This window comes from Pelecanus crispus, chromosome 10 (genome assembly GCF_030463565.1).
Source record: "Pelecanus crispus isolate bPelCri1 chromosome 10, bPelCri1.pri, whole genome shotgun sequence".
NCBI classification, from domain to species: Eukaryota; Metazoa; Chordata; class Aves; order Pelecaniformes; family Pelecanidae; genus Pelecanus; species Pelecanus crispus.
The window spans coordinates 31,638,905-31,654,079 of NC_134652.1; the positions used below are offsets into that span (position 1 = coordinate 31,638,905).

Sequence of the window (15,175 nt, forward strand, 5' to 3'; positions counted from 1 at the left end):
AATAGTTGGTATAGTCTTAAAGTACTGAAATCTTTCTGTTTCAGACTACTGAATTTACAAGTGTTATTAAATAAATGCTCTGTTTTTTTGCATTCAAGAGACCATGTAAATTAAGTTCACATTATTGGTATAACCTGTAAAAGTATTAAAGGTCTCTGTGGTCCCCTAAAGGTAAGAAGTAATCAGTGTAAACTTCAGCAGATTTTCCAAAAAGTAAAGCAAAAGGACACTGATACAATTTATTGCCCAGAAGACAATAAAATAAAAGTTTAAGTTTTTTAAAATTAGTTTTTAATTATAGCCCTTAATTTGCCGTTTGTCCTTACGTTGCCGGGGTTATTTGTGCCTGTTTTGACTGTACCAAAAACACGACTGACCAAACACTTCTGTTGTATACTTTTGACAGGTTGGACGAAATAAAGATGTATTACAAGCAACTTATTTCTTAAGGCTGTACTGTCCATGCTACCCAAACTTTCTAGCTTGTCTTTCAGACGTTGTTTCTGCTACTCCAGCAGGTCGTATTTTGCTAAGGAGTCTTGCCATAGCTTCCTATTAGTGTGTTGATATGCTACACTGTCGCATGTTTGCCTATCTCGGCTCCTTTTGAATTGAAAAGACTCTTTCTTTTCGCTTTCCGCAGTCCCTTCCAACAGTTCCTCAGAAATAGAGCAGGGTGTACACCCCCAGTAATAAGGCATTAGAGCCACCCAACATGTATTTCTCTCTGGCATGTCTGTTCAAGACGTGCCTGGCTTTCCTGAGACAGCCTCTTGGCATAATACTTGCCTTGTGCTGTCCGATGCCTTTAACTAGAGGAGGAGGGGATGGCACAAGTTCTTCTAGATCTGAAAATACAGTCTAAGGTATCTTACTGGGGGGGTGGGGAAGGAATGCTTGAGGAATAGGCTGTGGCATGCTGATTGTTGAGTTTAATCACTTTTAGCTACAACGGTCTGTTAGATAGGGATATCGGTATCAAACACTTGCTGTTTATTATTCACATATGTAAGTGTTAATACATTATTTAAAATTTTAAATCTGATAAAAAAATTCCAAAATTATGACTTCGGAGTGGCAACTTGCTCCCTCAGTCATAACATCAAATTCCAACATTTAAGAAAACTAGTGCCTCAAAGCATTTTAAGTTTTAACATTTAATTCATTGCACTAAAACGCGTATTTCACTGTGATACAACAGCATTGTTGTATTACGACTGACACAGAAGGCTCACGGCACATGACCTGCTTTAAGATTTGCTGTCTTTGTTAGTAGTTCACAGATAGTTTTATACAGAAGCTTGAGGTTTCTTAATAGGTGGAAAACTAAACACTGATACAGAAGAAGATTTTTAAATGGCTGAATTTCTTATTTTTTCTACTTTGTCATCTCAGCTTGTTGTGTAGTCCTACACATACACGTTTCAATGACAAAAGAAAACAAACCAACAGCTACTGAGGATGAAAACACAATTTGAATTATGCTACAACAGCCATAGTGGAATTTATGAGTTATTGTGGAGAATGGTATAGAGAAGGAAAGTGGGAACTCTGACAACACTGCAAAAAGTTGAATAGCCTTTCAAAACCAGTTTGTAGAGGAAGATGTTTCAGGTAACTATCTGGCTGAGACACCAAGAGCAAAAATAAAGGTGATTAAGGAACTACCAGATATATAGAAGTGACCATGGGGAAGGAGGGAACTAAGAGGAGAAAATGACCATTGAACAAAACTGAAACTAACCATAATTCAGAAAACAGATGGAAGCTATGCGAGGGACTACATTCAATTGAGTGGAAAGATAACTTCAGCGAGAATTCTACAGACCTGATGAGTCGGTGTGGTTGCAGACAGATGTGTTCAGGGAGCTTGAAGTGGAAAGGAAAAGCCAAATAACAGATATAAACAGGTAGGGGAAGTCTGCTTGAAACCTAATATACAGAGCCAGGAAGCTGGAGAGACAAGGAAAATATTATTGCAGCGTGGAAGGGGGTTAAGAAACAAGCAAAAGTTCAGTGTCTGAATTTAGCCAGCTAAGTTCATAGACTATTATAACTATTATAGAAGTCTTTAATGCCTCGCCATAAGCCACTTTACAAGCTTCTCCTTAAAAGCCATAGTCCTTCTTTTTGTGCCAAGATGTGTTAAACAGTTTTTTGATTGACTTAAACCCAGAGTTTTTAGGACTTTGACATTGACTGTGGTTTGTATGTGTGACTTCAGGAAGACCTGGACCTGCCCTCACCTCATGCTCTGTTTTCTTGCCAAACCATGCAAGTCTTTAGTAACTACCATGTTAACTGTTCCAGAAAATCCGTCTTAAGTTGCTGATCACTGACTTATATATGGCTAAAGTTTTTGATTAAATTCAAGCTTTCTACTTTTCTGTACTTCCTGAGACATCCAACTGACTTTTGGGACAAGTGAAGGGACTTTAATAAATACATTCTTATGTATGGTGGGAGGCTGTATTTCTTCAAGTATTTATAAAACATACTTCCTCCTTTGCAAATGCATGAAGGCTAAAATGTAGTTTCAATCTGAAACAGAATGAAAACCTAAAAGTATATCAAAATGCCGGGCCAAGTTGTTCTTAGCAAACCACCACCATAGATCTTGTTTGTAGTTGATATGCCACCAGAGGGAGCATACAGCTTAAGGAGAGCAATGCAGCTACATTTTGGGAAAGTGAATTAGGAATTTTGTGGCAGGCCCAGCATGACTTTTATTGTTTTTAAAGAGGTGTTATCTTTGGCTTTATATGGTTAACTCACTATCATTTTCAAATAATAAATAGTTTTCATTTCCATTACGACTCTAGTTAATCTCCTGCCATTCTGCCTCCGCTTGCTTTTGTCTGCTCCTTTCCTTCCTCTCACCAAGCATCTTGCGCTCATGCCGCAGGCATGCAAATGCATTTGGCACAAGTGCTGGAGAGGAGGGAGCCTCCCAGTGAATATGTGGCTGGTGGAATAGAAACCCATCCGGCTGCTGGCAGACTCATTTCAGTGGATTCCCTTTTATCCCTACTCTTTCCCTTGTGTTGGATGCCAAGCCACTGTGTGACTGTGCTCCCAGGGTGTGGGAGCATGGGAACCAGTGGCAACAGAAGAGGGATGCCCAAACAGCATCTAGTTTGGAAGAAGTTTTTTCAAGTTATTAATTTAAATTTGAAAAATTAACTCTGGTTTTAAATAGTCTATTTTATCTTGGCTAGCTGTCTAGCATACGGAAAATTTAATTTTATTACCACAAAATTAATGATAGAGTCTTGATTGTTTATATTGCTTTTCTGAATAAAAGTAGTAAATACTTATCTAACTTTTCCCATATAACCTTCATACTGTAGATTTTCCTCTGAGATCAACAACAGAAAGGTATTAGGCCGGTATTGTTGTTTCAAAGTAACTGAATTTGGTATAAAAGAACACAACACTGTTTAAAGATGACAAAAACCAGTCCAAGGATATGTCTGAGTCCTTTAACAGATTAAAATGTCAAGAATAATGATGGAAATTCTGGGTGTAATAGGAGCTAATTTGAGAAACACATCCCTCAAATCTTATTGATTTGTCAAAGGTCTGTTCATTGCTAACAGTTCAACATGGATGTCACTATAATTAATTAACCACAGACTGAAGTCAACACACACAAATACAACAAAAAATTACATAGCGTATCCAATATTGCATTATGCAACTTTCCTGACATCTACTAGAGTACTTCTGAAAAGGTGTTCACACAAACGCAGGAAGGAAATTATCTTTACAAACTAAATTTATATAAACTATATTGTGTTCTGACTCTTACGATTCCTGTTTTCCCTTATCTCTAAAGCATTCAAAGCTTCTTGTTACAGCTGTTTGGTTAATTCCATAGCTCACAAGTCCTTCACTGTTTTACAGGATATTAATGCACATGCATGTGTAACTGGTAAACCCATCAGCCAGGGTGGGATCCATGGACGTATATCTGCAACTGGTCGTGGGCTCTTCCATGGAATTGAAAATTTCATCAATGAAGCATCATATATGAGTATATTAGGGATGACTCCTGGATTTGGAGATAAAACATTTGCTGTTCAGGTAATGCTTTTCCTTGAACTGCAGGGAAAAAGTAGTAAACAAACTTCCAGTAAAGCCGCTTTTAAAGAGGGCTATAGCAATAAATCCTGTTAGGGTTTTACAACTTCCAAGTTAACCTTTACTCTCAAACTTCAGAAACACTTCCCAAGCAATGTAGGTGCCCTTTATTTTGGACTGTTTTATAAAAACTGAACTTTCAATTGCACTCTACAGGCACAAAGCCAAATTTCCAGTCTTTATAAACATAGGCTGCAAAGAAAATGTGAAATACTGGTACAGGAGTTCTTTAAACTAAGGCACTGCACACTTTTCAATAAGCTGTGACACTGTTTCTGCCTACACAAAATTTGTTGCACTGTTTTGTAATAAAAAAAATTTAGGGAGAGAAGGAATTGGGGGTTATGTTCTTGTTCCACTATGGAATGAGCAGTTGGAAAAGCAGAAACCAATACCTTACCCTAAATTTGTAGGGTTGAGTGTACATTTTTGGTGTTCATAAGACTTCAGGATTTATATAGTTGAATTTTGAAGGGGTTTGATATTCAGTAATATGCATTATCACTCTTAAAATTTTCAAGAAATAACTTGCTCTGTTCAGCTTTGAACAGTATGTTAAATGGAGGATTTGAGGGATGGCTTTGTTTTGTTGTTTTTAGTACCAATGCATGCGTTGTTCAAAATAGCAGAGTAATTGTAACCTCCAAGTTGTCCTCTAGTTAACCAGTGGCCTGAAACAAACATCTCTGCCCTGCCCAGCCCCAGCAGCACACTCATCTCCCTGCACTTTGGCATTTTCGTGCCTGGCAGAGGGCTAACCAACAGGCACTTCAGCATAACTTACACTGAAAATATGGCCATAAGAATAGCTGAAGATTTTTCTAGGAAAATGAAGATACAGCATTGCAAGGAGACCTAATGCATGACTAACTGTTGTACTGAAATTTGCTTCTAATATGTAAACAAAAATCCCAAATATAATTGGAGCTGTGTTAAACAGAAATTTAATAGTCAGCTTTTTTCCAGCATTGAATCTTACTACAAACTTTTGACATGGATCATGTGACCTTTTGGTCTGCCATGTGTGTTCCTTTACTTTCAGAACATTGAATAATGGCCTGGAATTAGGTTTTCTACACCACTAAAGATGTAAAAAATTATAATGAAACACAAAATTTTCTAAACTTAAATTTATGCAATCTGTTTTGTACAGGACCACTTCAGAAATGTATTAGAAACGACATGGCTTCCTACCAGTTTCTGTGTTTTAACGTGAAGAATTAATGATGTTCTTGTTCAATGCTTTCCATTGTGGGATGGGTTTTACAGTTGTAAGCCTTCCTTACCCAAATTAAATGAGAGTATTTCTTGGCCTGCAAATGGTAGTCAAACCAGTGAATAGTCATACAAAAATCCATTAATCCCTCTAAGACAGTGCCGGTTATAAAATGGATATACATAATGTTCCTATATTGACAAGTATCATAGTTTTGACACTTTCATAGTAGCATTAACGCTTCCCTTCTGTACGTTCAATATAAAAAATTTAGCACAACTGTACATTACTGGCTACAGTGCATACTTTCTACAATGGTATTCAGACTAGAATAGAATGCATGTAGATTTCTTCCATCTTTCCTATACACATTATCTAATGCCAAGATATGCCAATAGATGAAGAACTATTTAAAGCTATTCAAAGCTATAGCAGTAATCATTCAAAGCCTTAGCAGTAATCATCATTTTCACTGAAGGGTTAACTACTTCTCCCTTTCTCTTTCCACCTTCAGGGATTCGGTAATGTGGGCTTGCATTCTATGAGATACTTGCATCGTTTTGGAGCAAAGTGCGTTGCTGTTGGAGAGTTTAATGGTTCTATCTGGAATCCTGATGGGATTGACCCAAAGGAACTAGAAGATTACAAATTGGTATGACACTTAGCTGGGCACAAATAGTTTCGGTTTTGTCAGCTTTGCAAGCACATAGGATGACTGTAGACTGGTGTTATTTTGTGATTTTTAAATCATGCTGCAATTAGTACTTACAAAATGGCTTAGGAATGTTCATTCTTCTGGCTTTCTCCTTATCACCAATATGAATGCAGGTGGTTAACACTAACTGATCTCGTCACTTTGGCTGTCTCTTCAGTTTATAACATTGTACTTTTTTTACCCTTTGACCTGACTCTCAGAAAAGTGGTAAGGGCTTGCATGTGTACTTTGGTTTCAGAATTGGAGTTCGTTATTATTTGGCCTTTCTTATGGCTAAACTAGGAAGGCTGTATCGAGGAACCAGGGCAAGGAGGTTCCTAAAGGATTCCTGATTGAGAATCACAAGTATATGGACATTTAAGACTTCAAAGGGCACTTTTGCTGCTTCTTACCTATTGGATGTTTCTGAAAAAATGAAAGCCTGTCTGGCAGTGTGACTTGAATAAGTAGTTTATAATGAAAACTGGATATGGTCTTTTTATTTCAGTTTCCAAGTGAAACAGTCTTGAGGGGACAGTTCACAGGCACTGAAATACAATCTCCCACTTAGAGTTTCTAAGGGGCTTGACTGATGTGTCTTCTTTTATGTAGGGACCATTTGAATGTCATTAATCACCCCTTTCTCAAAAGAATTAAATACTCTGGAGCCCAAATGGTTATAAGTGTCTTAGGCCAGAGAGCAGTTATGCCTCAGTCATAGCAACTTGAACTGTTATCCAAGCTTTGTAGCTTGCTTTTTTTATGCCTAATCTAAGTAAAGATAGGAATTATGTTATGTGCTGTCTTTCTAGTACTGTTGCTTCTCCCTTCTTAGTTTTTTGAAAGTTAGAAGAAGGGAAGGAAGTCAAATGAGTACACACACTGAAAACACCCTGGTTTGTTTCCTTCAAACAGCAACACGGGACAATCATGGGCTTCCCTAAAGCACAGATACTTGAGGGCAGTATTCTGGAAACAGACTGTGACATTCTCATCCCTGCTGCCAGCGAGAAGCAGTTGACTAAGGCAAATGCTCACAAGGTTAAAGCAAAAGTAAGTTGGAGAGTTTAAATGCAAATGAAAAGTGGAGAAGACCTGTTTAAATACTAGTATTCAATAATTAGCATGGATGGAAACTAGCATATACCTCTGAGTTACTCTGCTGTGATTCCTTTCAGATTATTGCTGAAGGTGCCAATGGGCCTACGACTCCTGAGGCTGACAAAATCTTCTTGGAACGGAATATCATGGTTATCCCTGTAAGGTTCTATTATGACCTTTGATTTTCATTACAAGGGTAATATCTCTGTAAATTGTAGCAAGGTGTTATTTATTGAAGGTTTTTATTACTAGCAATTCATTCTCTTACAGTGGTTTTTAACAACCGATGTCTGGGAAATGGGTATCAATGTTGCTTAGGAAGTAATTACTTAAAGATTTCACTGCAACTGTAAATGACCGAAGATAACTATTACGTGAAGGCTACATAGTCAGAAGAGAGAACAATCCACAATTAGTTCTTAAATCTGTAGTTTTGCATTTTGGAGTATTAACTGACATTTGCTCAATTAAATAGTCCACTAAGCAAAGGAAGAAGGCAGAGTAAATACACTGGCCAGTTTGTAAACTTTGTGTCTCTGGGCGATGCTCTGACAGAACTGTGTATCATAGATTGTATGACGTAAATGTTGCCTACAGTGATAATTCGAAAGAATAAGACCTATCCAGGTATAAAGAGTGTCCTGCTCAAGTGATACTGCTAGAAAGAGTGGCTGATCTTCAGCCTTTACTCACTGAGATGGCCTAAGAATGCCCTAACTTTCTTGATTAAAAACTTGCGCCAAAATAAAAGAAAGTGGTCAGTTAAGAACATCTGAATTTCATGTGTCAAGTCCTCTTCTAAATCAATAGAAGTAATCCCTGGGCTGCAGAAGAGGGTAAGTGTTGTCGTGTAAGAATAACAACTGGATTGTCCTCTGTACTGCAGTTTTAAGTAATACTTTGTACATAATGCTTTGGCTTGCCTTTCCTTAATACAGTAGAGCTGTCTTCGTCACATGGTCACAATTCAGGACATTTACTATTTCTGTGCAGGATCTTTACCTGAACGCTGGTGGTGTAACAGTGTCCTATTTTGAGTGGCTGAAAAACTTGAACCACGTCAGCTATGGCCGCTTGACTTTTAAATATGAAAGAGATTCAAACTACCACTTGCTCAGTAAGTGTTCAGTTCTGCTTTCACTGTTTAATTGATAGATTGGACTAGCAAGCACTAACTATGGGAGAATTTAATACAAAACTATTTTCACACAAGTCTATTATTGCTGCATGCTGAAGAGTAGGGAAGATTTGATAGGTTAACTGACTTGACAAGTTAAATGCATACTTTTTCCCTTATCTTTTAATTCATAAAGTGATGCTTTCCTCAGTTTTGTGAAAATACCAAACTCAAACCACTTATGTGAAATACTTGTTACTTCTTAATACATGTCTTTCAGCTGTACACTTGGTATTTGAGAAGTATTCAAAGTTCGAGTGGGTAACACTGTCCTGCACACACAACAATAGATGATTTCTATAAAGGGCAATAATATAATTGGTACAGGCGCTGTAAAAATCTGCTTATAGCCTACAGCTCCACTTAGGGCCATTCTGTGCTTCCCAGTTTCTGGGCCAGAATACCAGTTCCATGGAAAGAGGAAGCTTAATGGAGACCAACTGCAGGATATTGCTCCGTTTTAAACAATACTCTGTAGAAAACATGAGAATCTTGGGACATAGGACTTGACAAAACACATATCTGAATGTTTTTTAATATAACCTTTTCTCATAAATGATACCTTTTCGAGGTGTTTTTAAAGTGAGTGAGGGTTATGGCAATTCTAATTTAAATCCCTTTCTTAACTTCAAGATTGTGTCATCTGAAATACTGTGTAATGTTGTTTAGGAAAGCTTACTAATTAAATTACAAAAATTAAAGTGAAATAAGTATCAATTCAAAATACCAAAGCACATCTCATGTCTTAAGGAAAAAAACCCTGAAATTCCACATTGGGCTTTTTTCTTAGCCAGTAGCATGTATGCAAAGTGCAATAGGAAATAATTGATTGCTTTAACTTCAGGAAATATTTTGTCTAATGCTATCTATCAATTTAAGAAAGTTAATCCAGATTGCTCTATCAGCTTTATGAGTTTAGCAAAGTGGGATCAGTAAATCCACAGTTGCTTGCCATGTGACTATACTATAGCGATATTGCTGCTAATATTGGAGGCATTCACCAATAAAAACAGATAAATCAACATCTTTCCCTTTTCTTAGAAAACAAAAATAAGATGACTCCCTTTGCTCCCAGCCCCTGTAGTCTGCATTTCATGCCACTGGACACTGAAAGTCCTGGGGTCGCTCCTTTGTTAGGGAGTGCATTCCTTTCCTTGTCAGTTACCTTGCCTCTGCTTGTTTTCCTTTCTAGTGTCTGTCCAGGAAAGCTTGGAAAGAAAATTTGGGAAACATGGTGGAACTATTCCAGTTGTGCCTACAGCAGAATTTCAAGATAGGATATCGGTAAGTAGTTGCTGTTGGGTTTTTTTTACTGTTACTGTATTCTGATATTATAACTGCGATCTAAATTTTACCATTGTAGCTATTACGGAGGTTTTTGCCCCAGGCAAGGCATTAGTCATAGTTAGTAGCCTGATGGCCAAACAAATAAAGCAAGCAAGTGATCTGAACTGCTTAGGAATACTGGAAGTAAGCTATTTTTTCTTTCTTTTACTTGAGCCCATGCAAAATACCTCCAATATTTTTAAAAAGCTATAGTTTTAATATAGATGTATTTTGTATTTGTAACTAGTGTTAGATTGCATGTTGCTGTTCATGTAGTGGAGTTTTTCAGAGCAACAGACTATCTTATCTCCCTTGTTTAGACAAACCTTTTAATTTTTTTTTTTTTTTTTTTTACCAGGGAAGGCACAGGGGATGATTCTTTTTGCGGGCCAGTAAGGAAAACTTAAAAACCTGTGTGTTTTCCTGATGCTTTTTTTTGCTATGAAATACTTGATATTTCTACTGGCTAACCTGATAAATACATAGATTCCATAATTTCTTTGAACGCTAACTATCAAAGTCTACTGAGGTTTTGTAGTGGGAAATACTGCCTCAAACATATCAGAATTCATCTTGGAGATCTTGTTGATATAGTTTGTCTGGATTTCCAAACACCTTTCAACAAGATCCCACACCACAGACAGTTTGGTATGCTGTTTCCATAATATAGACAAGATCTGACTGAAAAATTGTAGAATGTTCTTCTAAGACTGAATTAATGAGCAAAGAAATGCCAGGTAAAATTCATTACTATCTAATGCATAGCAACACATGGTGGGGAAATTTTCATATAAAATGATGGGTTGTGAGCTCATCCATTTGCATTCAAATGGAAGATCTGGAGGTAATGACACAATACAAGTCCATAGCAATCAAAAAGCAAATCCAGTGTTAGAGATTGTTCTGAAGGGAAAAGAGGAAGACTGACTAATGATGCCACAATATAAACCCAGAATGTGTCTGCTTTCTGAGTACTACATGCAGGTTAGGTCTCTGTATCTTAAAACATTGTAAATGTAGAGAAAGTTCAGAGAAAGATCACAAGAATAATCAAAGATACAGAAGCTTCTCATACATGGAACAATGAACTAACCTCTTACTGGCCTGAAACAGTCCTGGGGGGGAGACGGTAATCTATAGGATGAGTGGTGTGAAAATGGATGCAAAGGATAGATTGCTCACTGGAAGGAAGCGTGAAGGAGAACAAGGTGCTGTCAAACAAAACCAGCAGAGTGAGGAGCAGAAGGAAGAACAGGGATGGTTCCTAGCACAGCAGACAGTTAAGATGTGGAATATCCTGCCAAGGAATGTATGGAAGCTAGAAGGGTTGGTCTGTTTGTTTTTTAACACAAGTTCAGGAGTAGATGGGACAAATGATTAGGGGAAACAATCCAGCGAGTTGTGAAAAACATCAAAACATGCTTCCTCAGGAAGAAATTGGGGAAAATGCATGTAAACTTGAGCCACTGTCAGATGATAGAAATGGACTTTAGCCTGATCCAGTGTGATGCTAGCATTTTCATAAATGTTAGGCTGAATGAATAGCATGGTAGACAGGTTCTGCAGCTTAAAGTGATTGCTGCGGTCTCTTAAACACAAGCCATAGAAACTGGCCTAGTAATTCCTACATCCAGCCCAAATATTTGGAAAAGCACGCATTTAGTGAAGCCAGGTCTCAAATTATTAGTAAGTTATAACAGTCAGGATGATGGAACATTGAAGCTGATAGCCTAAATTAGAATGACTGAGTATCTTCAATTATTTATTGTTCTGTGGATTTAAATTTTAATGGGAACACAGTTATTATGGAGTTGCTCAGGGCTAATAGTGTTGAGGATATATGAACTGGGCAACCATGCCCTTCCTAAGACCTGACAGTCTTCAAAACAGTTGGAAGTAGTTTCTATAGGTTATTAACTTTTGGAAGCTTTTTTGTTTAAGTGTGTGTTTTGAAGGCTGAAAGCAGTTGTTGCAACATCAATAAAAAAAATGTTAACATCATGCATCTAGAAGCTAGGCATATAAAAGACTCCAGTGCTTACGTCCGAGGTTTTAGAATTGAATTGACCATAATTAGCTCTTCAAGTAACACAGAAAAGGTGATTTAGTTTCTTACACCAGTCATTAGAAGAAAATGAGTGAGCAAGCTTCAGTAATTAAGGGAATCTAACATGATTGTCCCTAATATATGCCTCCTACCTTTTTGTGTTTTGAATTAAACCCTGATTTTATTTCTTCTTGTTGCAGGGTGCGTCTGAGAAAGACATTGTCCACTCTGGGTTGGCTTATACAATGGAGCGTTCTGCCCGGGTAAATATTGCAATAGTAAATGTACTTATAGGAAAAAGAACTTATGTGGCTTTGCGACAGTTTTTGAATGTGTGGTACAGAATTCCTTTGCAATTAAAGGAGTAGATACGCAGTTCATGATAATGGAAGTCACTGGGAGTATGAGGTATCTCTGCTCTGTGCAGGGATGGCCAACTTTGAGTATAGTAAACATTAGAAAGTAATACATGAAATCAGGAAGTATTTTCTAGTAGAAGCTGTAGTAATTAGAAAATTTTTAGTTGTCCTCTTGTACCTGACTAATCTGGGACACATACCTAAGAGTCCTTTACTTTGCCATCAGCAGTTTTAGATTAACCCCTTTATGCGGTATTTTTAATTAGCGGGGAAAGGCTGCTTGAGACATTGTGTCTCTCCCTGTATCTGAGGTACATGAGGATCCAAGACCTGGAAAGGGGCAATATAGTAATCTGGGAAAGATTTTCTTCCCTTTAAGATTTCAGTTGTAAGGGGAATGAAGAAATTTTAGACTTGATCCTCAAAGGATCTGAGCTCTGATACCAACCTAGCAGCTCTTACACTTCTAACTTAGATCCTCTAAGCAAAATCTAGTGTAGCTCCTATGGAGAAACTTGCAGAAGTCACATGTAACCTTTTCTGTTTCAGCAAATCATGCGTACTGCCATGAAGTACAACCTGGGTCTGGACCTGAGAACAGCTGCCTATGTCAATGCAATTGAGAAAGTCTTCAAAGTGTACAATGAGGCTGGCCTGACCTTTACATAAATAGGCCATTACTGCTCCTTATTGTATCCCATCCCTCTTGCCGTTAATGTACCCTCTTCTTGAAAAAGCTTATCACAAGTTTACATGTAACCACAAAATTTTCTTTTCTTCTGACATTATAGTGGATTATAGTCTTGATTAGTTTCAGTCCAAACTAGTCTTTTTTACAATAAAAATCCATGGATTAGGAATGTACACAGGTATGTATCTGAAGATAACGATTCATCTGTGCTTGCGGGGGCCATTCTGGGTATTTTGCCTACAAAACTAAATGGTACATTTTATGTATGAAAGAGTGGTCTTGCCACCTGAGCCACTTCTCAGACTTCAGATCAGATACTGTACTAGATGAGCACTTAGCTCATTATTACTTCATGCACTTTCATTTAATGATGTAATTTTGGCTTTGGCACTTTCAGTAAGGCCTTGTATGATCAATGCTGTTGCATTGTCAAAGGAAGAATGGGCCTCCAGCAGGGATTAAATTTGATAGGAGTCTAATTTTTATTTCTAGTAAAGCTTCAGGCCTGATTCTCTTTAGGCAATGCTTTTCCTTTAACTGTGCTGCTGTTAATAGGACTGCCTTTCATTGCTTGTTCAAGCTAGCTTGACTATCACCATGAAGTATGTAGAGGTGACAGACTAATATTTTTATAAGCTCAAACTATCAAGCAACTCTAGTTATGTTTTTAATCAAGTATCTGTATAACTATTCTGACTATAGGTTGTTTCCTTTTTTTAAAAAAAAGGGATAGTCTGAATTTGGTAAGTAGTCATACTTAGGTCTTTTGGAATTCTTTGTCTTTTCCTTTCAGAGGCATTCTGAAAATTAGATACTGCCTCAGTGAACAACTAAAGTGAAACTGAACCCAGAAATCATTGGCCAAACTACAGAGGAGCTAGAATGCTGCTATAAACTTAATCCACTGTCTTAACACACAGAGCTTTTTTGGGGGTTTTTTTTTTTGGTCATCAGGAGGTCTTGAAAGTTTTGCGCGTATTAGAGTACAACAAAATGGACCTCAACACAATATTGGATCAAGCACAGTTTTTAAAGTGTAAGGCTTTTGTCCAGCGGAGTCCCCTTGAAGTGCCAGGTGTTATTTATGTAATGACTATAAATGTTTTTTTTAAAAGACAACTAGTCCTTCCCAGAAATTCATGCTTTTTTTTCTAACTACTTTGTAACGGCATGACATAACCTGGAGAGAAGAGCAGTTATTAAAAAAAGTTGACCTTTCCAAACCTACTATAGTGGTGTATTACTGTTTTCTATTTCATTCGATAGCTTTCTGTAGTTACAATCAGTCTGTGAGTCTTCATAGCACACTTGTTTATTCATTACACGCCTACTGGTAAGACACTGTCTCCGAGTTATCCTAAGGGGCTCGCTAGTACAGATCTCTGTCTCCTGAACTTGCCTGTCAGCAAGACTTCTGAAGTTGGGTATATCTGGTAAATCATTTCAGGTCTTTGCTGTGTCCTCTCAGATTTGTGTGAAGAACTATTCTAGTAGTTAGCATGGAGCAATAAACCTGTGTGATGCATTTAATTAGTGGCTCAATCATATATGCTGATATCTACAGTTATAAAATACTACAGATCACCTAAGTGCATATATACTGGCATTTATTTTTTAAAAAAATGAGAACCCTTTGAGCATGAAAGAACTACTGTGATCAAGGTGTAGATCTCTAAACATGAGATCTGTATCTTGGATCATATTTTTAAGTATAGTTTTTATGTAAACATTTATTAGATAGTAAAATGAAACTAAGATTGTAACAGTTCAACTGACAAATTGTAATCTACTTCCACCAAAACTTAGAGGCTAAACACTCACAAATAAATAGTTGTATTATTGAAAAGAGAAAGAATCTTAAAAGCTGAGTTGCATTATCTGGCAGCAAAGTTGTTGAAAGCCAAGTGCAGTAGCAAGAAGAGACATGGCTAATTTACTGTTGTTCTCCTTCTCTCCAGCTAGTAAAGCACCTCTAGTCTGACTATGCAAACTTGAAAAATGGGACCCTTTCACTGTTGGAGCATACGGAAAGCTGGCATAGATAATAGCTATGCTATAGAAGCTGGGATAACTTTTACCTCCTACCCACTCTGAAGGAAAAAAAAAAAAAAGCCAAAAGCTGCACAATGCCTGAATTCCCCAATTCATTAGAATCTTATATTCCAGTACACCCACTCATTGATACTTCTTTTCCCAGGATGTCTTGAAAGAAAGCAGACCTACCACCAGGTATGACTTTACCAAACCCAGAGACGAGCCCTTAAGGTTGACTACATTTCGCCTCAGCCAACTTGACTGCAATAGTTACTGACCTCTTGTTAACACAGTCAGCATCAGAGACCTGCAAAGCATGAGCCTGAGCATATCCAAGGGCTGATATAAGGAGAACTTGGGGTACTTTGATCAAAGACCTAAGATTCT

General features: G+C 37.5%; 1 protein-coding gene across 2 annotated transcripts in view; it reads left to right on the forward strand.

The window, feature by feature from the left end:
* GLUD1 (glutamate dehydrogenase 1) overlaps positions 1-15,175 on the forward strand; it is a 32,197-nt gene that overhangs the window by 16,519 nt on the left and 503 nt on the right. Inside the window, exons 6-13 of one of the 2 annotated variants that reach the window (XR_012831444.1) lie at positions 3,907-4,086; positions 5,874-6,011; positions 6,969-7,106; positions 7,232-7,312; positions 8,148-8,271; positions 9,524-9,615; positions 11,905-11,967; positions 12,613-13,790. Coding sequence is in view for 1 of the 2 variants with exons in the window: in XM_075718000.1 (XP_075574115.1) it covers positions 3,907-4,086; positions 5,874-6,011; positions 6,969-7,106; positions 7,232-7,312; positions 8,148-8,271; positions 9,524-9,615; positions 11,905-11,967; positions 12,613-12,732 (936 nt within the window). In the remaining variant the exon portion in view is untranslated. Of the gene's footprint in view, positions 1-3,906; positions 4,087-5,873; positions 6,012-6,968; positions 7,107-7,231; positions 7,313-8,147; positions 8,272-9,523; positions 9,616-11,904; positions 11,968-12,612; positions 13,983-15,175 lie in introns of those variants that run through there. The other variant, XM_075718000.1, reaches the window with a different exon arrangement.